The 25,377-nt window shown below is 52.2% G+C and overlaps 11 protein-coding genes across 11 annotated transcripts; 3 read left to right on the plus strand and 8 right to left on the minus strand.

Moving 5' to 3' along the window:
• Positions 1–107: 107 nt before the first annotated feature.
• Positions 108–2,020, minus strand: COCVIDRAFT_22876 (hypothetical protein; the record flags this gene model as incomplete). The annotated part of the gene is made up of 4 exons (XM_014705610.1): positions 108–1,368; positions 1,416–1,783; positions 1,839–1,938; positions 1,998–2,020. 4 exons carry the CDS (start codon positions 2,018–2,020, stop codon positions 108–110), a joined length of 1,752 nt encoding a protein of 583 aa, XP_014561096.1.
• Positions 2,021–2,546: 526 nt separating this feature from the next.
• On the plus strand, positions 2,547–4,730 carry COCVIDRAFT_87526 (hypothetical protein; the record flags this gene model as incomplete). Its single annotated transcript, XM_014705741.1, has 2 exons — positions 2,547–2,590; positions 2,645–4,730. 2 exons carry the CDS (start codon positions 2,547–2,549, stop codon positions 4,728–4,730), a joined length of 2,130 nt encoding a protein of 709 aa, XP_014561227.1.
• Positions 4,731–6,023: 1,293 nt separating this feature from the next.
• Positions 6,024–7,167, plus strand: COCVIDRAFT_87288 (hypothetical protein; the record flags this gene model as incomplete). Its single annotated transcript, XM_014705742.1, has 4 exons — positions 6,024–6,063; positions 6,169–6,633; positions 6,697–6,859; positions 6,915–7,167. 4 exons carry the CDS (start codon positions 6,024–6,026, stop codon positions 7,165–7,167), a joined length of 921 nt encoding a protein of 306 aa, XP_014561228.1.
• Positions 7,168–7,590: 423 nt separating this feature from the next.
• Positions 7,591–9,530, minus strand: COCVIDRAFT_22879 (hypothetical protein; the record flags this gene model as incomplete). Its single annotated transcript, XM_014705611.1, has 3 exons — positions 7,591–8,649; positions 8,703–9,236; positions 9,357–9,530. 3 exons carry the CDS (start codon positions 9,528–9,530, stop codon positions 7,591–7,593), a joined length of 1,767 nt encoding a protein of 588 aa, XP_014561097.1.
• Positions 9,531–10,337: 807 nt separating this feature from the next.
• Positions 10,338–11,733, minus strand: COCVIDRAFT_12308 (hypothetical protein; the record flags this gene model as incomplete). The annotated part of the gene is made up of 2 exons (XM_014705589.1): positions 10,338–11,069; positions 11,119–11,733. The coding sequence occupies 2 exons, from the start codon at positions 11,731–11,733 to the stop codon at positions 10,338–10,340; spliced, it is 1,347 nt and encodes a 448-aa protein (XP_014561075.1).
• An 822-nt stretch (positions 11,734–12,555) lies between these two features.
• Positions 12,556–14,029, minus strand: COCVIDRAFT_87303 (hypothetical protein; the record flags this gene model as incomplete). Its single annotated transcript, XM_014705743.1, has 2 exons — positions 12,556–13,194; positions 13,247–14,029. The coding sequence occupies 2 exons, from the start codon at positions 14,027–14,029 to the stop codon at positions 12,556–12,558; spliced, it is 1,422 nt and encodes a 473-aa protein (XP_014561229.1).
• A 1,351-nt stretch (positions 14,030–15,380) lies between these two features.
• On the minus strand, positions 15,381–17,334 carry COCVIDRAFT_87194 (glycoside hydrolase family 43 protein; the record flags this gene model as incomplete). The annotated part of the gene is made up of 6 exons (XM_014705744.1): positions 15,381–15,510; positions 15,575–16,599; positions 16,668–16,921; positions 16,983–17,124; positions 17,208–17,212; positions 17,262–17,334. 6 exons carry the CDS (start codon positions 17,332–17,334, stop codon positions 15,381–15,383), a joined length of 1,629 nt encoding a protein of 542 aa, XP_014561230.1.
• Positions 17,335–18,055: 721 nt separating this feature from the next.
• COCVIDRAFT_87312 (hypothetical protein) lies at positions 18,056–19,988 on the minus strand (the record flags this gene model as incomplete). Its single annotated transcript, XM_014705745.1, has 4 exons — positions 18,056–18,238; positions 18,289–18,891; positions 18,941–19,896; positions 19,952–19,988. The coding sequence occupies 4 exons, from the start codon at positions 19,986–19,988 to the stop codon at positions 18,056–18,058; spliced, it is 1,779 nt and encodes a 592-aa protein (XP_014561231.1).
• A 285-nt stretch (positions 19,989–20,273) lies between these two features.
• COCVIDRAFT_87619 (hypothetical protein) lies at positions 20,274–21,070 on the minus strand (the record flags this gene model as incomplete). The annotated part of the gene is made up of 5 exons (XM_014705746.1): positions 20,274–20,455; positions 20,532–20,548; positions 20,599–20,840; positions 20,899–20,928; positions 20,990–21,070. 5 exons carry the CDS (start codon positions 21,068–21,070, stop codon positions 20,274–20,276), a joined length of 552 nt encoding a protein of 183 aa, XP_014561232.1.
• Positions 21,071–21,310: 240 nt separating this feature from the next.
• On the plus strand, positions 21,311–21,993 carry COCVIDRAFT_87276 (hypothetical protein; the record flags this gene model as incomplete). The annotated part of the gene is made up of 2 exons (XM_014705747.1): positions 21,311–21,758; positions 21,815–21,993. 2 exons carry the CDS (start codon positions 21,311–21,313, stop codon positions 21,991–21,993), a joined length of 627 nt encoding a protein of 208 aa, XP_014561233.1.
• A 191-nt stretch (positions 21,994–22,184) lies between these two features.
• Positions 22,185–23,096, minus strand: COCVIDRAFT_87371 (hypothetical protein; the record flags this gene model as incomplete). Its single annotated transcript, XM_014705748.1, has 2 exons — positions 22,185–22,729; positions 22,808–23,096. 2 exons carry the CDS (start codon positions 23,094–23,096, stop codon positions 22,185–22,187), a joined length of 834 nt encoding a protein of 277 aa, XP_014561234.1.
• Between the last annotated feature and the right edge of the window lie 2,281 nt (positions 23,097–25,377).

Consider the following 25,377-nt stretch of genomic DNA (forward strand, 5'->3'; position numbering starts at 1 on the left):
TGGAAAGGATGAATTGTCATAATAGTCAATGACACAACGCTAGACCAAACGAGGCATGGCTATCTCCGAGGTTAACCCCGCAAGCTGAGCGCACCTCACCAAACATATCATTTGCGATTAAGTGTCGTCCAGGCGACAATGATCCTCCTTAGCTTGGGCACAGTGGCACGCCCAGCCTTTACTTTGTAGTTTTCCTGGCCCAAAACCCTTCCGATTTCCATGTAACTCTCTACTGCGACCCGAATGGGACCTCTGGCGTCAAGTGGCAGACGCTCGATAGCGTCTTTGGTCGTCTCATAGAGCGAAAATGCATCCTTCAAAAGCCGTTTGCGGAGTGTCTCGACCTGCGCTTGATTTGGCCTCTTCAGGACATCCTCATAGCTCAGTCCCACGTCGGCAAGCCATTTCAAAGGAAGGTATACACGGTCAATCTGAGCGTCTACTTCAATGTCTCGCGAGATGTTGACATATTGTAATGCCACACCCATGTTGTTACCAGCAGCGACAATGGCACGCTGCTCCTCGGCGGATAGAGTGCTAGGATACCAGTAAAAGATGAGCTCAATACACATCTGTGCGACAGTGCCTGCGACTCGCTCCGCGTACAACTGTAAGTCCTCGGTGGTTTCTATGAGCGGCGCTTTGTCGAAACCCAGGTCCATCTCAAATCCCCGGAGAAGATCCTCCAGTGGCTGGTGCGAGAGTTTAGATGTGGGGAGTTGAAGGAGCGCAGACTGGGTGTCAAGTGGAAAGTCAGCGCATATTTGGGCATGCACAGCACTACGCGCAACTTTGTCGCTGTACACATTGTTCAGGAACTTGCGTAGTTTCGCTATCCACACCTTGGCCTCCTCAGCATCAGAAGCGTTGTCCACCAAATCATCAGCTACGCGGCAGAAGGAGTAGAGTAGGAGCAGATCCGCCCGCAAAGGTCCAGGGAACGTCGCGGATGCAAGATAAAAACTGCGACTCTTGCGCTTCAGACGACGCACAGCCTCATCAAGACCCTGGAGTCGCTCAGCATCGTACTTGGAACTGAGCGTGAGAAGGGCGCGCATCAAGAGAAGTGGCGATGGCAGCAGGGAGGGGTCCTTGAACAGCCCCGGGAAGGTGTACAACACGGCTAAAGCATTGTCAAACGCCAACTGACCACACACTATCAGCGCATTAGTGACAAAGAAGAATAGAGCCTCCTCTATTTCCAAGCCATCCCACAAGTGTGCTCCGTACTTTGTCCCCACGTTTATTACCCAGGTGCCTCTACGAAGTGCCAGCGTGTCGATAATCCAGAGATAAAAGGTCGGGAGGAGGATTGGTAGCGCCGTGTTGGTCAAGGGCAGCGTGAGAATGAACTGGTATGCAAGACTCCTGCTTGGGGTTAGTGCCAGATCAAGGGCCCGCTAGGATCGGCATACCATAGTAGCAGAAGAAAAGGGCCTGCCCAAATCAAGATGAGACCAGTATATGTCCCTTCACCGCCGCTCCGAACGCACTGCCATCCCCATGCAATCATGCCCAGCAAAAACAATTGGCCGGTAAGCTTTGCGAATCGCCATAGATTCCGGGACGCACCCGATTCGATCCGCAGATAGACAGGCTGGAAAGTGGGTCTGCTGAGGAGCAGATAGAGCAATGAGGTGTTGTATGTCTGCACGACAAAGAAGAAGACCTCCTCCAGTGGAATATCATATAGTTTTGGACCGATGATGACATGGCCGGGGTAGCTCCATATGCCGGTGCGGATCAGGTACGAGTCCCATGGTATAGTTGAGGTGACAGCGACCTGAGCTGTCAGCACATGCGTGGTGGGGTGCGCCTGGGACAGCGATTGTACATACGAATATCAGAAAGAGGACCTTGTACGCGTCGAGCTTGGTGAAGAAGGGGCGGTAGAGCCAGGTGAGCAGCACGGCCGGAGGGATCGTGTACTTGAGATGCCTAGCCGTAACTGTCAGCCATGTTGTTTGCATGTCGCAACCTGAGGGTGCGTCACATACACCAGCGCGTAGTCAAAGCCCATGATGAAACCGTGGAGCAGAAAGAGACGACCAGCAAGAGGTACAGTTGGCGTCACTCGTGGACCCAATGCAAGGGAACAATCTAGGTGTAAGCCGCGGCGGACATGCGGCAGACACTGGATGTTGCAGACGCTCCATAGCAATAGCGCCAAATCGCGAATTCCATGCCGCCCCCAAAAGTCAACCGCCGGCAGTGCAGGAAGCACGTGGCCCAAAACGGGTTAGCCTCCCGTTCAAGCTTCAAACATGACATCACCACCAACCACCCGCCATCTCTTCAACAGCACCGGTTTTCCCACCTGCCAACCCGCAAATCCCGGCTCTGACAGGTACTTGCATCATGCTATCCGCTCGCGCCCCTCACTCCACCCCGCTGCCTAGCCAGGGGTTGTTTCTGCTTCCGCGGCGTGACATGACCAGACATGTGAATGTCTACTCTGCTGTATACAAGGACGTTGGCCAGCGACTCTGCTCTGCACAAACCCCACCACGCGGCCGTCCAATGCCGCCAAGATAATCACCACAGCCATGTCCAAGTCTGGACTGCCCAACAAGCCCGTCAAACGACATCCGTACGTACGCTCCATCGCGCCAGGCTCCTACAGCTCTGTCTAACCTCGTGCCAGGTACCTGTCTGGCAACTTTGCGCCTGTCACCAAATCATGGCCACCCACGCCCGTCTCATGGACGGGCCATATTCCGAAAGAGCTACTCGGGGGAATGTACGTCCGCAATGGCGGAAATCCTATGACCAATGCCGACCTGGGGCGTGAAGCACATTGGTTCGACGGCGATGGTATGCTCTCGGGTGTCTGGTTCAGTCGTTCGCCAGTGGATCCAACCAAGCCCATCGTCAACTTTGTCAACCAGTTCATCCTCACGGACGTTTACCTCACCGCCGTTCAGAATCCAGCACTACGTACACCGATACTGCCGAGCATTGCGACCCTGGTCAACCCCGCATCCAGCCTTTTGTGGATTCTCTGGCGGATATTCCGCACTGTCCTTGTCGTGATATGGACCCATATCTCTGGATCTGCCAGTACCATTAAGCGAATCAGTGTTGCAAACACTAGCATACTGTACCATGACGGACGTGCTCTGGCAACCTGCGAGAGCGGGCCACCAATGCGCATCACGTTACCAGGTCTGGAGACTGTGGGCTGGTTCAATGGAAACACCGCCGAGGGCGAACCTGCTTTGGAAGATGATGGCTACCAAAATCGCAACGAGAAGCACGAAGCGTTTGGCAGCACCGGCTTGCTCAGCTGGATGAGAGAATGGACTACTGGTCACCCAAAAGTGGACAAAGTGACAGACGAGCTGGTTCTCTTTCACTGCAACTTTGTGGCACCTTATGTTCACTACTCATTACTTCCAGCGGAGGGCTCGTCTACAAGCCAGGCTGATTCCGAAGCAAAAGCCATCGTCAATGCCCCAGTCCCCGGGTGCTCCGGCGGACGGCTCATGCATGACTTTGGGGTTGCGAGATACCACACTGTTATCCTCGATATGCCGCTCTCTCTAACTCCCCTCAACCTTGCAAAGAATAAGCCTATAGTCGTGTATGAGCCCGAGAAGCCGGCTCGATTCGGCGTATTTCCTCGTCGACATCCCGAGTTAGTTCGATGGTTCGAAACAGAGGGCTGTTGTATTCTCCATACAGCCAATACATGGGATGAGTACGACAGCAACAACGAGGTAGCAGCTGTCAACTTGCTTTGTTGTCGCCTGACTTCGGCATCTTTGGTCTTTAGTGCTGGCAATATTGAGCCGCCGCCGCATCCAAAACACAAGGAGAAATCGAAAAGCAAGCCAATGTCTTTCTTTGCGAAGTACAACGACGATGAAGATGACAAAGACCCTGAAAAGTCTTTTGTCGAAGAATCAACTCCCTTGCTAGGACCAAATGCATCAATGTTTGGCCCGGGTTCTTCATCAATGGCTTCCAACATTCCAATTTCCTACGACAACGAAGAGCAATGCCGCCTATACTATTACCGCTTCTCGCTGGAATCTGGCTCTAAGAACACCATTACTCACCAATTTGCACTATCAGCAATCCCGTTTGAGTTCCCTACAGTATCGCCAGCCACGGAAATGGTACGCGCACGGTACGTGTATGGGTGTAGCACTTCGGACGAGTCATTTGGTGCTGCTTTGGGCAAGGCGACAAAGATTGATGTGTTGGTGAGAATGGACGTCCAAGGTCTCCTGAGACATGCCCAGCACACCGCCCCGGAATCGATTACCGGATGTGTAGACAATCGGTCAATCGACGAGATTCTCGCATCAGCCGATCCCAAGGACCCGATCAAGGCATTTCGACTGCCCCCGCAGCACTTTGGCCAAGAAGCCAAGTTTGTACCCCGCAAGGCATCGAAAAAGGCCGTTGCTAATGACTCCGACTCGGATGAATTGGACGGGTACCTCCTCTTCTATGTGTTTAATGAAGATCAGCTAGACGAAGAAGGCGAGTGCAGGCCAGATGCCATCAGCGAGCTATGGGTCTTGGATGCCAGGGACATGCAGACAGTTGTTTGCAAGGTTCAGCTTGGCACGAGGATACCGTATGGTCTGCACGGCAACTGGTTTACCGAAGAAGACATTGCAAAGCAGCGGCAGGTTGAAAAGCTCAGGTGCGAGACAGAAGTCGTTTGTGATAGCCGATGGGGTCACTTGCAGAAGGCAGTTATTAGTTACCTGGGCTAGTGGGGTGAAGGAGTGGGTATATTTCAGTGCTCAGGCATCCATACATATGTACATATATGCATACATACATAGGTTAAGGGAGATGTGCGCGACTAGCAGCACCAGCCTACTAGTTGTGAGTATCTCAAACTAATGTTTAATTCCATCGTGGTCAATGGATTATCTGCTTTGAATGTGTAGAGCTACAAAGTATGGTGTAGTGAAATGTACATGTACATGCACACGGCGTTTCTGATCGATCGTGGGAAGACATGTGCAGGGCTGAGGTGGCACATGGCCAGTAACATCAGCCTTGCATAGCAATTGTGTATGCATGTAAACCTCTGGCAGGGCAGTTAAACGTGTCGATCTCCCGGCGGGAATTGCAGCCAGGCCAATCTAGTCCCACTGGTTCAGCCTCCCCTGGTCGTGGTGGTTTGAGATGGGCGAGATGGGCGAGATGGACGGGACGAATCGATGCAGGTGACGTAAATCTCATCTCAAAGTGACCAAGGGATACCTACGTCTGGCCGACGTCGATGTCAAAGTAAGCTCGTGAGATCAGCACTATAAAGCTTAAAAATGGGTGGCGTGAGGGTGGAAAGTGGGGTTGGCGCGATGCGGAAGCGTCGGACGCTAGCAGTCATACCACGACGTTAATCGCCCTCAGTATGACCGAACATAACGCCGCTCCAGCCACTCAAGCTGCCGTCCGCGGGCCATGAAGCCCATGGCCAAGTCATCGAAACACTCGCAGCTCTCACCCATCGCCCATCGCCCATGTCTTCCTCGTCTCTCGAGGTCACCACAACGTTGATCTCTGCACCCAAGCACGGCACAATGGCCAGCGAACCACTCAAACCACGGCCGTCAAAGCGGGGGACGCTACAGCCAAGTCTCCATAGTAATTCCCGCAGTTGACGAGGTCATCCAGCGTCGCAGCTTTCAGCCGTTCTCGCCTTGCTGCCCTAGGCTGGCCCGTTAGTCAGCCCTGCGATTGGAGGAGCACTGGCATGAGGTGTGATGCGACCAGTTCTAGGTGCTGCAATGTCGTCATGGACAATGAAGAAAAAAACGTCTGTGGATCGCAGCAATGACAGACTGACGGCATGACGGGATCATGGCATGGCACACATGGCCGCACATGGCCAGGCAACAAGAGATATAGTTCGAGCGTCCGCGCCTGGGTAAGGGATTGCTTGATCATCCTCCAGAGTTCACTAAAGTCTCTTGGTATCAGAACTAAATAACAGAAAAAGGCGATTGCAAAAAGTTGGCTCTTGTGTACCTGCAAGACACTGTACTTTTTTCACAATGCAGCTTGAACGCAGAAACGATGTGTTCGAACACAATGGTATGTGGACATACCATTTCGCAACTCGCCGCCCCTTTTCATGACCTGCAGTAGTAGTGCTGCAAGTAAAAGAAGTAACAACCTTGGCCTAACATATCGTCTTAGGCAACACTGTCAATGGCCGCACCGCAGACATTGGCTTGACCACCCATGGCTCCAACTTCTACTTCTCCATCTGTGCCGTCATGACTGTGGCGGGCTTTGCCTTCGCAGCCATGTCGTACCGCATTGAGCGCCGCAACCGTCTTTTCCACTACATCACGTGTGGTGTCGTCTTTGTTGCAGCCATTGCCTACTTCACCATGGGCGCCAACCTTGGCTTCACTCCTATCGAGGTCGAGTTCCGCCGCAACGATCCAGTCGTTCGTGGTACCTACCGCGCCATCTACTATGCTCGCTACGTGGACTGGTTCATCACTACGCCTCTGCTTCTCATGGACTTGCTGCTTACCGCTGGTATGCCATGGCCCACCATTCTCTGGGTCATTCTCGTCGATGAAATCATGATCGTGACTGGCTTGATCGGCGCTCTCATTCAGAGCATCTACAAGTGGCCATTCTTTGTCTTTGGTAAGAATTCTATCCTTCTCCCTTTGATAGGAAATCATGTGATTTACTAACTCCAAACCACAGGTTGCGTCGCCCTCTTCTACATCGTCTTCCAGCTCACCTGGGAAGCCCGCATCCACTCCAAGACCTTTGGCCGTGATGTCGAGCGCACTTTCTTGATGTGTGGCTCTCTCACCGCATTCCTCTGGATCCTGTACCCCATTGCCTGGGGCCTCAGCGAGGGCGGGTAAGTTCCCCACGCCTCCCAACTGGAAATTCACTTTTATTAACTCATTCACCAGCAACGTCATTGCTCCCGACAGCGAAGCCGTCTTCTACGGCGTCCTCGACTTCCTCGCCAAGCCCGTCTTCGGTGCCCTCCTCCTCTGGGGCCACCGCAACATTGACCCCTCTCGTCTCGGCCTCCAGATCCGCGACTACAACGACGACACTATGCTCCAGGAGAAGCGTGCCAAGGATGCTGCTGCCCACAACGGCCAGAACGTTGTTAACCCGCCTCACGATGGCCCGGCACCCGCTACTACTACTGTTTAAGTGAGAGAAAGAGAGAGAATCTGCGCTTTGCGATGGCGAAGATACCCCTTTGTTGTGCTTGGTGTGCACGATATCTTATGAATGTTTTTTGTCTTTTGTTATTTTTGTTTGAGGATGAATGTTAGTAATGTATTGATGGTGGGGGGGGGGGGGGGGAAGGTAATGTTAATGTAATGGCGGATGTGGCGGGAAAGTGGGAGTGCGTATATGAGTTTGGATTTTTCTACGATACCATTACCAAGTTCTTAATTCAATCAGTCACTCGCTATAACATATAACTTGTCTGTCCCTTAAAATGATTGGTGCTTTGATATCATATGATTAGTATACTTGGAACAAAATAGCCATGTGATATATAAAGTGTATAAACATATACAAAACATTATCTTACTTCACCATACGGACTTGCTCAATTGGAACTGCCTACCAATCCCCCTTCAGCCCCTCCCCACCCCTCTGATACCGCCACGAGCCCCCCAACCCACCCATAGCCACAACCGTCATAAACGCAGAAATCAGAATCCAAACCAGCCAACTCAAATACGGCCCATGCTGCACGCGATCGAGCGGACTATTCGATTCCACACGGCGATCACTCTCCGCCTTCTTCCACGGAACCCTATACCCCAGTCCCAAGCCCTCGAGAATCTGTTCAGTCACGATTTTCGCACCAGCGAGTACAATCGGAACGCCCGTTCCGGGGTGGGTACTCGCGCCGACAAAGTACAAGTTATTAATGGTTGCGTGTTTAGTTTTGGGGCGGAAGCTAAGGACGTTGAAGAAGGAGTGGCTGAGGCCGAGGATGGCGCCGCGGTCGAGGTTGAAGCGGGATTTCCAGGTTGGCGGGGTGTTTATGACTTCGTCGATGATGTGGGGGGCGAGGTTTATTTTCAGGCGGGCTTCCATGGTGCGGAGGATGGTGTCGCGGGCGGTAGCGACCATGGAGTCCCAGTCTTGTGTTAGGCCGGCGGTGTGTTTTGAGCCTTTGTGCGCGTTTGTGCGCGAGTCTTGTAGGTGGCCGACTGGCACGAGGACGACGATGGAGTCGCAGCCGGGGGGTGCGGCCGAGGGGTCTACGCGCGAGGGGACGTTGACGTAGAAGCTGGGTTCGTCGGGGATTAGGTGCTTTTTGAAGATGCTGTCGAAACTGTCGCGGTATTCCTCGGCGAGGAAGATGTTGTGTGCGCTGAGTTCGGGGAATTGGCGGTCGAGGGCCCAGTAGAAGGATATGCTGGAGCATGAGGCTTCGCGTTTGAGGAGAGAGCGCGACATGGAGGATGCGGGCAGGAGGTTGTTGTATGCGTAGGTTAGGTCGGCGTTGCTGACGACTATGTCTGCGCTTAGGGGTGCTTTGCTTTTGTCTTCGAATTCAATGCCTGTTGCGCGCTTTCCGTCTTCTGATAGTGTGATCTTGCTGATGGGACTGTCGAACATGTATTCGACGCCTAGGCGTTCGCCTACATCCACAAGTTTCTCAATCACCTGGGATAGTTAGTATACGACCACATATTTTTTCTGGTACAGTACCCATTTACCTTGTGGAAACCACCAATGGGATACCAGATACCCTCTGCTAGCTCGGTATACTGCAACAAACTGTACGTCCCTGGCGCATCAAACGGACTCATACCCATGTACATACTCGCAAACGTAAACACTCTCCTCAGCCTCTCGGTCCAAAAGTATTTGCTCGCCCGGTACCAGATACTCTCAAACGGATGCAGCTCAATCAGATGCGCCAAAAAGTCCAAGCGCGCCATACTCAGCAGCGAGTAAAAGTTTCTCCTTAGCACATAAATGACCGAAACCTCATAGTGGCGATGGCTCTCCTGCAGAAATGATAGATAGCGCTCAAACCCCGCCGTGCCCTCAAACCGCTCAATCTCCTCTTTCATGACGGAAATATCCGTCGACAGCGTAAACGCCGTATCATCGTGAAAATGCACCTTGTAGTTTGGATTGCATTTAACCAGCTTAACCCCTTCTCTCTCAAGCGAAGTCCCTAGATCCTCAAACGTCTCGTGGAAAAAGCGAGGTAGAAGCAGTAAGCTCGGGCCTTGGTCGAATCTCTGTTTTTACGGTTATTATTCATGAGCTTTGATTCTTCCTTCAGTTTGGGTTTCCATTTGGTTCGCGTTTATCGCCAATTGGATTTAGAAATTGAGAAAAAAACGAGGAAAGAAACATACATATCCTCGGCGGTGAATCAAACTGCAGCGTCCACCAGAAAACTCATTCTTCTCTACAACCGTCACTTTGCAGCCCGCAGCGGCCAGACGCGCGGCGAGAGCTACGCCGCCAGCTCCCGCGCCGACGATAACAACGCTCGGGCCCGTCGCGCTCGCTGCCTTGTAGTCTCCCATCTCTTATTTACTGTTTATTCTATTTCTTTTTCCTGGTTCAAGACGCAAATCTGGTGGATCGACTTTTTGCTCGTCTTACAGGCTCGACAACGAACGGAACCGGGGTGTTTTGCGAATAGGTAAGGGTAAAAGAAAAGGAATCGTTGTAGCGCGTAAACGTGTTAAGGAAAGGGAAAGGATTAAGAAAAAAGGTCGCGCCACACACACCCATTTGTTTCCCGCTCGGGTATTCCTGGATCGCTTCACCAAGTCATGACGTATACACAAAATCAGTTTAACAACAACTAGTCATGTATGCAGGCATTCGTTTCGGCATTGCGCTTTTGGCATGTGGAAATGCTTATTGTTGTTGGATTGAACGGATGGGGCCGTGCCAAAGAAAACGTGGTTGCGCTTCTTGCTGAATGCATGCACATGGTTCAATTGGGTATGGAGCCGCACGTCTGGCTACTACTACTTACACGAACCGTAGTAGTTTGGTATATATATATATATATATATACTAGACCACAATCCTCGCGATAAGAATTTCTCAAAATAAACCTTCCAAAGCGATGACAGTCAAACATCTTGAGTTATTTCAGCAATCGTTATCATCAATGCAGAGCTGTGGCGTGATTGACCTCGGCCACCACGGATGCCGGTCAGACAGCACCCCGCGCGTGGTCACAAGGTTTCGCAGCTAACTAACGACTTGATGAGACTTGGCAGCCAAGGAACATGGCGTTTACATACACCAAGCTGTCAGATCTGGGCAGAGATGTCGAGTCATGACCATTACATTAGAATTACACAATATATACACAACTAGTCGTCTCCACTGTAGATGCTAAGCACATCGGTCGAGTTCTTATAGTCTGGCTCACAGAATTCCGTAAAGCCGCCAAAGCGCGTCTTCTTCTCCTGGATAAAGTCTTCGAATGCGGCCTTTGAGCAACTCTCACCCGGTCCATCCCCGCAAGCCAATTGCTGCGGATCCTTGTTGACGAGTACCCGGAAGTACTCGCCTGCATCGAAACCGTAGCTGTCACACGTCATCTTCTCGATGGCAAAGTTGGACAGGAAAGGCAGAATCCGTGATGAGCGCCAGACTCGGCCGTGGTTCGGCCTGTCAAGAGGCATTGTGGCGTTCGGGTTGTTGACGCCGGAGTAAGCGCTGTTGTTGAACAAGCCCATTGCTACAGCGACCGTGGGAGGCAGCTCGCGGTGAGTGAAAGAGACGTAAAGATCTTGGTCGGCATCGTCGGAGAGCAGCACGTTGGCGGAAGCGTTGAGCCAGGGAAATCCCAGGGTACCAGCGAGCTGCTCGCTTGCATATCCGGTGTTGTAAAAGTACATGATGTCGTTCATGTACTCGAACGAAAGCCACTCGTCTTGAGAGAAGAGATCCAAGGAACAGAAAGGAGATGAGCCGCGGATTACAGTCTCATAGCCACATAGCTGCTGCATGCCGACAATGTCGCTGGCTGTGAAGTTGAAGTTGGGTGCATAGTCATTCAGACGGCCGATGATGGGCTTGGTGTATTTTTTCTGGTATTCCTGGGTATGGAATTAGTCGTTATCATATAATGTGCGATGTTACACATACCGACGACTGATCACTACCATAAGAAGAGCTGTACTTGGGGCAACCCTTGTATGGAGTCAAAGAATCGGCACCACGGGCAGCATCCTCGCGCACAAGGACGAGCTTTGTGTTGTTGCTATCAGCGACAAGGCCGTCAATAAAGGAAGACGTGCTAAGCTCTGTCCTCTCCGCCGTCGACGTCCACACGCTCTTGGGGTCCTTGAAAGATGGGTATCGCAGGCGAACATCAACACCCAGCTTGTACGACTCGAGCCGGCCAATGGACGTCAGGTCCTCGAGCTCCTCGTCCGTAATAGGCGATTGCCATCTGGCGAGAAATTCCAGCGGGCCCGCGCTGCGCCAGTTGGCCGTCGTGTTCTTCAGCTTGTCGGTAAAAGGCTCAATGTACTCCTCGTAGTCGAAGTCGTTTGCGTAAATGGCAGCATGGCGGATGAGGTATGACGCACGCGTGACATTGCATCCCTGGGGTGGTTTTGGGTCGCCCTGTGGATCCTCAAAGTAGGGTGCAATGCCAGCCAGATGGCGCAAAGGATCAAAGGAGGAAGAGGACGAGGAGCCTGCGGATACGCCTAGCGCGTTGGCAGCGACGAGGAGCGACACAAGAGCCGACTGCATGGTGAAAGTGTGGCTGCGGTGCGAGCCGTACCTAGACAAACAGCTGAGGCTGGTGCCCTTTTAATGCTGCGCGGAACCGCGTAACATGTCATTGTCATGTTGATCGTGTTCGAAAACCTGGCAGTGAAATTTGTTGTACTAATTGCCTGACTTGCATACAATGACGATGTTTCCCAGGCACGGTCCGAGAGAGTGGGGATGAGCTGGGGCCCAGAAGATCAGCAATGAAGTCACTGTTGGACGGGGCTCTCGGGTAAGTTGTGTGTCGGGGGGAATCACGTACAGCGATGGCTTGATTGGTATCAGACGCGTCCCGTGTTTAATAGGGAAAAACAGTCGGTAATATCACGTGTAACATTGTTGATGTTTGGTAAGTGTGGTAGCTGTCTTCACGTGTGAGCCTGCTACACAGCACCACTTCATTCACCTCCGTCGCGACTCCACACTTTGCATCTCTTCACAATATCGCTTCAAAACCAAGTCTTGCGGTTATTTGAAAAACAAAAACAATAACAATAACAACATATACACTTGGAAAGTTAGTAGTAGCTAGCACCCGGCGGGTCAAGCCCCAGCCCCACAACTACGTCAGCCACGGCCTCGACCGCCCCACGCACTGCCACTCTCCGTTCCTTTGGATCGCCAAACACCGCATGCAAGATCGGAATTTGAAGTAGAAAGACAACGATATTGATATTCGCCTCTACCAGCGCAAAGCCAGGAGCACCAAAAAAGCACCACCATCTCAAGAAGAAAACTCCCTCTCCTACTATGTAGAAAACATACACACCTCACACTAGCCATCCAACTCACCAACCTTATTTACATTACACCCGACCTCCTCTGCAGCGACCGTACTTTCTGCTCAAGAACATGACAATCATTCTCCTTGCGGTGCAAATCCCTCATCAGGGCCTCCTTCTCACTCCGTAACGCCTGCATCTTCCCCCCCACATCCTCACGATAGTTAGCATGTTCCTCCATCAGATTCTCCAGTCTCTGAAAATCCCATGAAGTCGGAGTAGCAGCACCCGCACCAGCACCAGATCGTAACCGCTGAAGCTCGGCGTCCTGAGCGCGAATCTTAGTTTCGAGATCCGTCACCGTGCCCTTCCAGGCCTGATGCGCCGTCGTGCGGTTGAGGTGGTCGATGCCGCCGTTCTGCGAGGCGCCGAGTTGCTCGACAAGATCGGAGTTGCGCTTTTCGAGCTCGAGTGCGCGCTGCTCGAGGGCCGCGATCTTGGCTGCAGTAAAAAGGTCTGTAGTGTCGCGCCTCTCGAGAAAGCTGGACATGCGCGGCCGGTTGGGGCTGATGCGGCCGGCGGGTGATTGTGCTTGGAGACGTTCGAGCTCTCGGGTCTTCTCTGCGAGCTTGCTGCGTACGATTTGTACGTTGACGAGGTCTTCATCGCGGAGTTTCTGGGTGGCTTCGAGTTCGCGGCGGGCTTTGGCGAGCATACCCTGTGGTTTGTTAGTGGATGTGTTTTTGTAGAAAGGGCCATGTGGGACTTACTCGGATCTTGATGTTGTTCTCGACGTCTTCGTCTCGGAGGCTCCAGATGGCTTCGTGACGCTTCCACCAGACCTTCTTCTCCTCTTCAAGCGCTTTCAGGCGGTTCTTCATCTCCAGGAACTCCTCGGGGGTGACGGATGCAACAGGATTGGTCTGCTCAATGTGAATGAGCTTGGACATGAGGGCCGCGAGCTGCGACTCAAGAGGGCCAGGGACGTGTGGTACTGGGGGAGGGGGTGCAGGCTTCTCATTCTCGATGCTCATCTTGCTCATCTTGAGCACAGGGGGTGCTGCTGGCTTCTTCAAAGAGTAGGTGTCGTCTTCCTCGCCGTCCAGCGTTGAGGATCTCGATGTGGCATCGTCATCCACAGGTCGTTGTTGTAGCCTCGGCTGGTTGTGGAACTGCAGGTTTGTTGTTTGAGGAGGAGGCACAACCTGGGCTTGGACCTGGACTTGGGCCTGCATCTTCTGTGCCATGAGGTTGGCGGGAGATCCAGCTTGGGGCCTGTTCCACGCAAGCGGTGCTGGGTTATTCATCCTAGAAGGGTAATCCTGCTCGTCATCGGAACCCAAGTCGGAGTAGGCATCCGAATCGTAGTTCGGGGGTTCTGCCTGCAACTGAGGCATTTGAGGCATTTGCTGCTGCTGCTGGGGCATCTGGGGCATCGAGTTCATTTTGGGCGAGTGTACTGACAACGGCCGGGTTGCAGATTGTACAGAGGCGATGGAAACAATGGAAGGTGTGCGGTGAGGTGATGGCTTCGTGCGGTTTGGTGCCCACATATCGTGTCGGTATGAAAAAACAAAGGTAATAAAATATATATGGTCGAAAAGGGTGGTTTTTTTGTCGGAACGGTTGTGCAGTGGCCTCCCAGAAGCTGACTGCTATTTACAACGGCGAGCAAAAAATAAAAGAATCGAATTAACGAACAAAAAACACAAAATACACACAAAAGACGAACCAGCGGAAGCCGTTGAAAAGAGCGGTTTGAACCTTTTCCAAAATATTCGTTGCCTTGCCCGTGGGTTGGAATATAATATGTAGTCTGGTTTTGTTGCGTACCGTGTTGTGAAACCAGCCTGAGACGTAGGGCACCCGTGTAGCCGGATATCTGTGACGGGGGTGCGGAACGAGGGGTGGAAACTACTACAAGATAGCCGCTAACATAGTAGCAAGCCCTGACATTAAAATTTCCCAGGTTGATCACCACGCCAAATGCGTATGCGCAAAGCCCTCAAGGCTTGGCCTTTGAGCTGCGAACGGAAACAGAGAATTATAGTGGAAGGGAGGAGGGGGGGGGGCTGCGTTTGGTTCATGGGGGGGGGGGCATTAGTTGCACGCTCCTTAAGTATCTAAACGCGCATGATTTGCGCCTTTTCACATTTTGTATGCGTGGAATTCGTAGGGAAAGAAACCGCCTTGCCATACTTTACTATTGAAAATTCTTGATTGCCGTTGAAGAAAACTATACGAGTCAAAAGAAAAACTGTACCGCTGTCAAAAACCGAAAAGCCAAGAGCTCGACATGTACTGACGTTAACCCCCAAGGCCACACAAAAAGGTGGCTAGTGCCAACCTCAACCCCTCATGAGGCTGAAACCCCTCAAGCGTCACGCCCGTATCAAACGCTCCTCTGGAGGCTCCCTCGCCCGCCCCGCCAAAAACGTGGAGTCGAGCCTCATGCACCTGCTGCCTCAGCCAAGCATGCCAGGCACGACAAAAGAGATTGGGGATCAGCGCTCCGAGGCTTGGCTATAGTACAGTCAAACTATACCTGTTGTTTCCTTTCTGACACTTTCCTCTTTGACACTTTCCTTGTCCCTTTCGCGATTGTCCGGCGATGCGGAGATGCTGACGGATCGAGTAGTAAGATCCTTGTTTGTTGGCGGTACCGAGTCAGAGGGGAAAAGGGAGAGGGAAGGGGAGGGGAGTGGAAAATGGTGTTTGGTAGAAGAGCGGTATGTAGACGGAAACGCGGCACCTGGTTATCACACAAGGGGGATTTCAATATGACTCGATGGAAGGATTTTCCTTTTGATCTTCTTCAGGTATCTCAAGGGTGTGAAGCGTTTATCGCGAAAGAAAAAAAGGAGAGGGGGCTTCCTTTCCAAGATTTGATCTATGGAGTAACACTCAAACATCGTACCGGTCCGAACTGTGGTGGATGGGTGTGTAGGTGAAGTAATCAAACTGCGCTACCTTCTCTGTGCCATTCATGTCCGATGCTGCGACGCCTACAAATGCGCCTGTAAAACTACCGTGTCTGTTGAAGGTTAGCCAAATCTGTCTTTCATTTCGAGACTGAATGAGAGAGATGGAAAACTCACGCTTGATGACCACCACACTCGTCACTCAAAATCGACGCATCGTACACCGGGCCAATGTCCTTCAGCTCCTTCTCGCCATCGAGCGCGTACTTGAACTGCAAACGCGGGCCTCTGATACTAAGCGCCAACCTGACTTTGCCCTCTTGCGGAATCGAGACCGGCTCGGGAAACGGCATCTTGAGATTGCCATCAGGCCATGAAGCCTCGGAGCTCATGAGCAGCAACTCGCGCTTGCCATCAGAATGTGCAGTAACAGTCAAGTAGAAGAAGTTGAAGCGGCAGTAGTATGCCGTTAGTCCTGCAAACGTGCGCTCGTCGTCTGGCGCAAAGTCCACCACGGTCTCGGCATCGTAGGAGAAGTGCGTCTGACGGCGGGCGACAAGTGCTTGTTCGAACCAGGAGCCGATGGACTCTCGGCCCGTCAGCTGCAGCCCCGTTTTTGACAGGCGGAAGATGCGCTCGGGCTCGGGCGTGCGGAGCCATTGGAAATCCTTGTGCAGCGTGTCGGTGCTGGTGAAGTCATAATGTTGCGGCGACCAGTATGCCGTGTCGTCGCGCTCTGCTGGTAGATCCACGTAGAGAGATGGAACCGGTCCGTTCTTCACGTACAGCCAGTCGTCCTTGTCCCAGTAGGCTTCTTGAATCGCCGTCTCACGTCCAAGCACGCAGCGGCGCGCTTGCGTAGTTGGACGTCCTGTCAGATGTACAATGTAAGTCTTGCCATCTGGCGTGTCGACAATGTCTCCATGACCTGCTCGTTGCAGAGCAGCGAGCGGGGCATCTTTGGAGGTGATTATGTGCTTTTGCGGATGCAACTCGTACGGACCCCATATATCACGCGATCGAGCAAGAGTGCAGGCATGGGTATATGCAGTGCCTCCCTCTGCAGTCAAGAGGTAGTACCAGCCATTTCGCTTGTACAGATGCGGTCCTTCTGGAAGACCAAGGTCTGAACCAGGGAAGATTGTCTTCCGGGGTCCAACAAGTTTTTCGGTTTTCTCGTCCCATTGTTGCATTCTGATGCCCTTGGATGCGGAACATGTAGCGTTAGCATTGCTTTCCGCGAGGTTATAGATCTGGGCGGAAAACTAACCGAAAAGAATTGTGGACGCCTCCGATGATCCTGAAGCATATTTATAAACCACTTCTTTCCATCGTCATCGTGGAACAGTGAGGGGTCAAATCCAGAAGAATTGACATAGATGGGATCGGACCATGGGCCTTCGATCTTGTCGGCATGAACAATGTAGTTGGGGTTGTCTTTGAATGAGCCATCCTTGCGTTTGACATCCGTGTATACAAGCCAGAACTTCTTGCCGTCATGTGTCAAGCAGGGAGCCCATACACCTTTTCAGATGTGTTATTCCGGGCCCAATTGGGGGGTGAGGGGCTGAGTGGAAAGACGTACCACAACTGTCCGGGTCACCACGCATATCTAGCTGACTCTTTCTGGTCAACGGACGAGTAACGAGGTCCCAATTGGCAAGGTCCTTGGAATGGTGGATTTGAACGCCGGGAAACCATTCGAAGGTGGAGGTGGCGATGTAGTACTAAGATGGCCAACTCATTTAGTGCATGTCCTGGTATGAAGGCTGGAATGTATAGCCCTTGAATCGAATTTCGCACTCACTACACCATCTTATTAGTTCATTGTACTTCCCAAGATTCAAATAAGAGATTAACGTACCATCATCTCCAACCCTCAGTACCGATGGATCCGCATTGAACCCTGGCAGAATCGGATTCCTTACTAACGGCATCTTTGCTGTTTTGCTTAAACACTATATCTTGTTTTCTTTTTCTTGAATGCAACTGCGGACACCAGCTCTATTATCTATAGGCAAGCTAAGAAACAGATTAGCCGGACGCGAATTGGGGCACGCGGCGCTGCTCTTTTGCCGGCGCCTGTTTTGTTAGCACGTTATCGACGGTGTGGCCGGCTGACCCCGCATACGTACGGGACACAGACAAGGCAACGTAAACACAAGTCTCGAAAAGTTCTTGGCGACACCATATCCTTCATCTTCATTCGAAGACTCACATGATGCAGAGTGGAGCTGATACTTGTCCTTCGGAATACCGCATAGAGAAGTCCGTATGCGGTAATCGTAGTGGGGTAAGGTGAAGGTGGGGCAAAAGCTCAAGGCGTACATATGTAACAAGTGTACCGTCTGGACAGCGAAGCCATATGCCAATCGAAACATCTCATGAAACATACGACAAAGACGTGCAATTCACAAGATTGGTTTACCGCATCTGCATTACATTATCAACATCATAGCACCCACCAACCAAGGAAACCATTGCGAAGACAGACTGGGTATCTTTGAAGGAATTGGTAAACCTGCTGCATGCGACTCGGGGGCCATTCCAACCATTTGACAGCTCAGAAATCTACTTTGTATTTTGCTTGCCGAAAGTATGGCAGATTGACCACTTCAGCCGTAGCATATTGACAACAAGATGTGTATAAACATCTACTTAGGCCTGGGCGCTCGAGACACCTTGGTTATTTTCTTCAGCTTCCTCCGAGTCTTGATTCGCGGGTGTGTGGTTTGATGTCTGGTCGGTAGTGGATGAAGCAACGACACCAGCAGGCAGAGAGAATCCCTCTCCTTCATCTGTGTCCAACTGCATCAGGAAAGTCTCCCAGATCTCGATAAGCTAGCGTAGTAATTAGCAAGGTCCAGTATTGAGACAAAAGCCAAACATACCTCCTTTTGCGCTTCTACCGCGCTCTCCAAGAATGTCTCAACTCCTGATTTGAAGTCTTCCACCTTTTCTCTCTCAAAGCGCTCCAGTTCACTGCGCATGAGTCGTCCCATGTCGTCGAAGAGCAGCCTTGCTTGATGTACCTTGCGCTCAGCATCGGCAACATCTGCACTGAGCTGGTTCAAACGATCTTGCTGTGATCTACCCTGTCTTAGAAGCTTATCCTGAGTTGCCTTTCGCTTCTGCAGCTCTTGCTCAGCAGAATGCCATGAATGGTAGGCTTTTTGTCGCTGCTGGAACGCAGTTTTGACCGAGCCAATTAAGCGAATGTACTCGTCTATGACAATGCCCATGGTGAGAACATCCTGTTGGGCTTGACGTTCGTAGAGTTCACGGATGCGGATCTGGATGTCGGATAGGCTGTCGAGCGGTCCAGACAGGGCAGGCGACAACTCGACAGCAGACAAGGAATGCAGGGAAGCCGAAAAATCACCACATGCTTCAGCTAGACCTTTCCGTTGTGAAACAACGGTGTCGGTTGCCTTCAGTAGAGCCTTGAGTTGAGCTTCGAGGGCATCGAGGTAGACCCTCCGGTCATGGAACCACTAGAATATCGTCAATACTGAATGTGTGCAGAGGGCGGGGCAAACGTACATCGTCATGCTCGATAAATTTGCCAGAGCTACTGCCAAGCATAGAGCCGAACATGCCCTTGTTCTCTCCCAAGCCGGGGTCCTTGCGTTCCTTATTCTTGATGTCCATGTTGAAAGCCTCGCTCTCGAGGAACAGCTTCAGGTCGCTATCATGTTGCAGCACAGGGTGGGCAGCCGACTTGTTGAGCATGCGCTCCAGAGCAGCACGGCGAGACTCGACAAAATCGGCGTCGAAGCGACCGACGGCTTGTTTTTCTGGGGGTGGAGGGATAATGACACCGGGGTTGTTGTTGTGCAGTTGGTTGTAGAGCCAGAGGAAGTCGCGGTAGCGGCGCGAGACTGTGAATTCGGGGTTGCGGTAGCCCTTGGAGGTGGTCTTGGTCGTGACCGAGTACTCGGTGTGGGAGCTGGTGAGATCGCCAACCTTGTGCGGGTCGCCCACAGAGATTGAAAATGAGGGCTTCGCTGCCTGTTCGACACTGACGCTGGGCTGTGTCTGGCGCTGGGGCGTGGGGTGGGATGGAGCCTGCACGGGTGGAGGCAGCCGTGCCCCTTGTGAGGCGCGCAGCTGGTCCTGGTCCTTGTCATCAAGGTCGACCGAGTCCATCATGCCGCGCAATGAAGAAGAAGCTGATGCTGCCCCTGTTGGCCGGGTACCGCGAGCAGCAGCCTCTTTCTGGGGCGGCGCTGGGGGAGCAACGGGCTCGAGGCCAGGCGACGGTGTTGGTGCTCCCAGAGGGCCCAGCGGGTCTTCGACGGCCTCCAGCTTGGTCGACTGCACGCCATGGGGCCGCCGCCGGGGGCCACGGCCTGCGGGAGAGCGCGGTGCAGAGGCAGCCGAAGGGGCGGCGTCGACGGTGAGGGTAGTCGTAGTTGTAGACGAGGCGTCTTGGGGGGCATCGTCGTGACCCAGCTGCTTGGAGGCACCAGGCGCAGGGCTGGATTGTGAGGGCACATCTGGAAAGCGTGTCAGTAAGATGCCACGATTATGGGCAAGCGAGAAGATATGTACCGCCCCAGGGAGAGTTTTCTGCGTCGCCCAGATCCATTGGCGCGGTGAGGAGATGTACGAGACGAAGGGCGGCGGTGGTGCGAGTTTGTGGTCGTATGGATGTAGTTGGATGGTGTCGCATCCGGCTATGACATATGTACAAGGCTCCACTAAGCACCAAATGGCCCGGCCCTCCCCTGCCTATACTCTACCAATGTACATAAGTTCTCTACACCCACGTTGACACTAAACTTGTAATTGATTGAGATTCTATGTACTACTAGTACACCCAGAAATTCTTTCCATCCCAGCTCTAATCGTTCCAAGTACCTGTTCCATCCCCTCACATATTGGATCCGCCCAGACTCGCTTTCCCATGCTCGCAGGTATAGCAGACCTTTCCATCCTTCGAACCCAGCTTCATTGTCCCCATGGTTAGACCCATGCGCTTGCCCAGATGCACAACCCAGCTTTCCACAAAGATGGTCGAGCCTACCGGCGCCGGCCTTACGTACGTGCAGTTGACTTTGGGTGTCAGTTAGCAAGGTTCTGACAAGGACTTGGAAAATACGACGTAATATCAGGGCATTTCAACTCCCACACACAACGCAGCACTTACTGCCAAATATTAGCAAGACGCGCCATCCATTTGGCATTCAATAACCTACCGATTTCGTGAAACATTACCACCATCCCAGAACCCCTCGCGCGCACACGGCAAAATAGTCAGCGACGTCGCGATGTCAAAGACCAATGCTACCGCGCCTCCATGAAGATTGCCTCCAATGTTGCAGAGTTCCTCTGGCACCACAAAGCTGAAAACTGTGCGCGCATCATGCGGATTCTCACTAGACGGCGTATACGTGACTGATTCTAGCTTGAGTATCTTGGCAACGATGGCATCATGGCCCTATGTTACCACTCTATTAGAGCCCGGACTTGGAGTTTTGGGCAAGAAACAAACATACATTATACTCGAAGCCATTAATCACGTCAAACTAGCATTTCGCGACGGTCATGTCAGCAAGACATGATGTAGGTGGAGAGAGATGGACAAACCCATTGCTTGACTTTGTCAGTAGGCGAATCAGAAAAGGCACCGCCAAACCTGGGACCTTTCTTTGTTTCCGAATCACTCATGTTGTAAAGGAAAGGCTCTTGTAGAACATACGGGAAGGGGGTCTGAGACGCCCCTAAGGAGGCGGCCGGGGGTAGGCATACATATGATACAGACAGGCGGACCTCGGTATTTGTGAAATACAACGCTAAACCCTTTTGGGCATCAGCATTAGAAATTCTATGTAATAGTTCACGACTTGACTTGTCGTCTCCAATTCAGCGCACCAAGACCGCCTGCTCGCCGTCACAAATTATAAAGCCATGGATCCCTCCATACTATTCCGCCAGCTCCTCCGCATGCCCGCCGCCCACCGCAATGTCCTCCTACAACCCACCCGCCCACACATGCGCGCATTCGCAGCCTACACACAACCCCTCACACAACCCCGCTACCTATCTGTTCCACGCATCGTCCAGCCCAGTTTCTGGGCTTCGTTAATTCCGAAGCCACTCAAAACACGCGCTGAGACACCCCGCTCCAAAGAATGGAATCCCGCCACACCATACATTATTCTCGGCCTGCTGGTCGGCAGCCAAGCCATCCAAATCTTATGGCTGAAACAGGAGCGTAATCACGACTTGCGCAGGGCAGAAGCCAAGATTGGGATCTTGCGCGAGGTCATTGAGAGAGTGCAAAGGGGCGAGAAGGTGGATGTTGAGGGGGCTTTGGGTACAGGTAATGTAGTGGAGGAACGGGAGTGGAAACAAGGTGAGTTCTTTTCGTATTCTGATGGGCTTGGTATGGAAGACTGATGTGTGGAATAGTTTTGAAAGACATACAAGATGAGGAGGCGCTGTTTCAGAGCAAGAAGAAGAGAAGGGCTATGAGAGAGGCAGCACTACAGGAAGAGGCTACAGAGAAGAAGACGGGTCAAGAAAGTACAAAGAGTCAGGATCCCGCGAAGATGCAAGTGGAAAGTGTGGGTGGAGTTAAATTCTACTGAAAAAAAAGCAATGGGTTACTCCTCTGTTGAAAAGAGAAGAAGATAAAACATGATCGCATGGGGTATCGAAGAATGAAATCCCCGAAGGCTTCGGAACCAGCCGCCAGCCAGAGATGTGAAAACGCCCGAAGTGAATATCGAAAAAGAAGAAGAAAGAAAAGCAACAAAGAGCATCGCAGTAGTACCTCCCATTACTCAAATTCCTCAGGTCCCTCGGATTCCTCAGATTCCTCAGATTCCTCAGGCTCCTCAAGCTCCTCAGGCTCCTCACCCTCCTTAGGCACATCAGGAACCTTAATACCCAACTCCTTCAGAGCCTTCAGCTTCATCCCCCTCTTCCTATTCCCCGTATTGTTCGATTTCTTGGTAGCCGCCCTCGCCGTAGGGTTATCGCACAACAGCCTCAGTGTGATACCACCTCTCACCGCATCATCTACGACGGCCTTTTGCTGCTGCAGCGCCATGCAAATACACGTGAGTCTCTTCTCCAGACACTTCTCGCCCAGATCAATAAGCTTTCCCCGCTTGGCTTCCTTGTAGTAAACCATCGACCTGTTCCATCCAACCTCGTGCACAGCGACGGCGCGGTCAAAGATGTGGTGTGCCGTGGCTTCGAGGTCCCAGGGCTCATGGGCTTGGTCTTTCACAATACGGCGGCGGTGGGGCGAATCTTTGCCATCGTCTATGTTGGAAACATCGATCATGGATTCGTAGATGCGGCGGACCCAGTAATCACCTGGGGGCGTACTAGTTAGACTTCCCCGTGGAGAGGGAGGGAGAGCAGGAGGGGGGTCAGGGTGAAGAGTCGACTTACGTCCGAAATGCTTTACCCGCAAGAGATCTGGTGCTCCTTCCTTGATCATTCCGCGTGAACGTTTGCGCCAGGCCTTGGCTTCTTCTCCTGTGGCAAAGCGGTTGCTAAATGGGGGATATACCGATCTGGGTCCGTTTGGATTAGGGGGGAGAATGTCGTCGTTGATAAATGGGACGTAGTTTTGTGCAGCTAACGGTACGTTGTTGGTATTACCCAGTGAGGTTGCGGGTACAGGGGGCGCAGTGGCGCCGGTGGATGTGTTGGTTGCAACAACAGGCGGAGGTGCCATATAAGCAGTGGCAGCAGGAAGAGGAGGAGGAACCGTAGTAGTAGGAAGGAAATGAGCGGATGTAGAAGCTTGAGCCGATGCTCGACTTCGCTTTGATGCGGGAACGGATGCTGAAGCTCGACTTCGCCTTGGTGCAGAACCGGATGGCGATGCCCGATTACCCCTTCGTGCGGGAGCAGATGTCGATGCTCGATTTCGCCTTGGCGCGGGGACAGGTGCTGGAGTTGGAGCTGGTGGAGCTGGAACTGTAGGAGCAGGTACGGCCCGTCGGAAACCCTGACTGTTCATGAACTGTTGGTAAATTGCATCCATATCTGATTGCCCGAGATTGCCTGCATGTGGTGATGGGTTTGTTGGCCCGACAGGGTTGACTGAACCAGCTTCCTCGACATGGACATGGTCGAATCCATTGCTTCCCTCGCTGTGGGGAGTCGCCTGCGACGCATGCTCACTGTCTGAGAAAGTGTAAGGAACCTCTTGCGTGCCATGTCCGCTCACATTCGCACTCTGGCCAAAGTTTTTTCCTGGTTGTGCCAAGAACTGGTTGTTGTTGTTGTTGTTGTTCTGGACGAAGATGAAGTCGTTTGGCTGTGTCGAAAAGTCATTGTGAACAAAGACGAAGTCGTTTGCGTGTGGTGAGACCTCGTTCTTGACTTGATGGCCAGTGGCATAGTTCTGCGGTCCTGCCGAGAACTCATTCTGGCCATTCTGGACAAAGCCATATGTACCAGGCACAGTCGAGGATCCGTTGTAGGCGTTCTGTCCACTGCCATAGAAGTTGGTCATGACACCACTGCAATTCGACTGTAACCCCTGAACCGGCTGAAGCGATGCCGGAGTCCCGAAGCTGTTTGCAGCCGGCAAAAACCCGGTGTTCTGGAAGTCGAATCCCTCGCTGAGAAAGTTGAAAGGTCCAGTCAAGGTAGCGTCGAGACCGTTGGAGTTGAAGTTCACACCGAGCCCTGCACTTCCTTCTCTTCCTATTCCATTATCAATCGGAGCTTGTACAAAATCGGCAAAGAAATCGGGAAGACCGAATAGGTCCCCAGGACCCATGTTCAGTGCCGGTTCATTCGCTGGCTGCGACCATGTACCGGATACCTGTGGTGCATGCGTGACTGGAGCAGAGATAGGAGCAGAAACAGGAGCGGGAGCAGGCGTAGTAGGAACCTCGACCACCTCATGAAGCTCATCCCACACAAGCTGAGGCAAGTTCTCCAGCGGCTCCGCAGGAAGATCAAAGAAGGCATCGAAATCCTCATCCAGCAAGCGGTGATTCGCGTCTGAAAAGTTGAAAGACTCGGGAGTCGCCTGCGACACCCCTGCAGTGTTCTGTGGCTCACCAGGAGCAGCAGTGGCACCACGTGACGCCATACCTTCTCTCTCTCCCCTTCTATACTCGCGTATAAAGAAGCAAAGACGTGTGGGGATACCAGATCCCTCGTTCACAAAATCGCGTAGAAACGACGGTGCCAGCCCGTACAAAAAAGAAAGCGTAGAATACTGCTTGTTGGAAAAAGAAGGAGAAGAAGAAGAAGAAGGAGAAAAAGAACTTGCAAACTCCAGAAAGTAGAGTACAGAAGAAGAAAAAGGACTCAGAAGCGAGAAGGTAGAAGAAGTTAGAAAAGGCAGACGGCGAGCAAGCAATTATAAAAGCAGTCAAAAAAAAATCCCCCCCTCTTCAACCTCACCAACCCTCCTCACCTCATCACTACAATACCCCCCCTCATTGTCCAACAACAGTCTTACCACCTATTATCCCAACACAACAAACAATAATACCCCACTTTTCCCCCCACAGCTTCTATTCTTTCCACCAGAAGCTATTGTACCTTGCCAACTACCAACGTAATTAGTTGTGTTTGGCGTTATTGTGCTGGGGAGGGGGGAGGCTGGGTGCGGTGAGGAGTAGTAAAGTGAGTAAGTAAGTAAGTGAGTGAGGGCACGGTCCGGGGGGAGATAGGCAAGTCTGGGTGTGCACGCGGCTGAAATAAGGATTGTGAGCTGTGGGGGTAGAGAATGAGAGTGTTTGGATTCGAGGGGTTTTTTTTTGGTATTGTTGTGGGTGCGATTGTGCTGGGGAAGGGGCACGCGGTCGAGGGCGTGTGTACAGCAGTGGGGTTTGCAGTGAGAAAGATGGTGGGTACGGGGGTAGATGTATTCAAACGCTTCATACACCCCCCCCACCCAACTTGAATTCGTCTGCGTATAGAACGGGTCATGCGTGGCATGGAAGCAACAGCACAAGTATGGATGTTATTCAAGTGACTCTAGAAGCACA

This window comes from Bipolaris victoriae (assembly GCF_000527765.1).
Source record: "Bipolaris victoriae FI3 unplaced genomic scaffold scaffold_7, whole genome shotgun sequence".
Taxonomy (NCBI): Eukaryota; Fungi; Ascomycota; class Dothideomycetes; order Pleosporales; family Pleosporaceae; genus Bipolaris; species Bipolaris victoriae.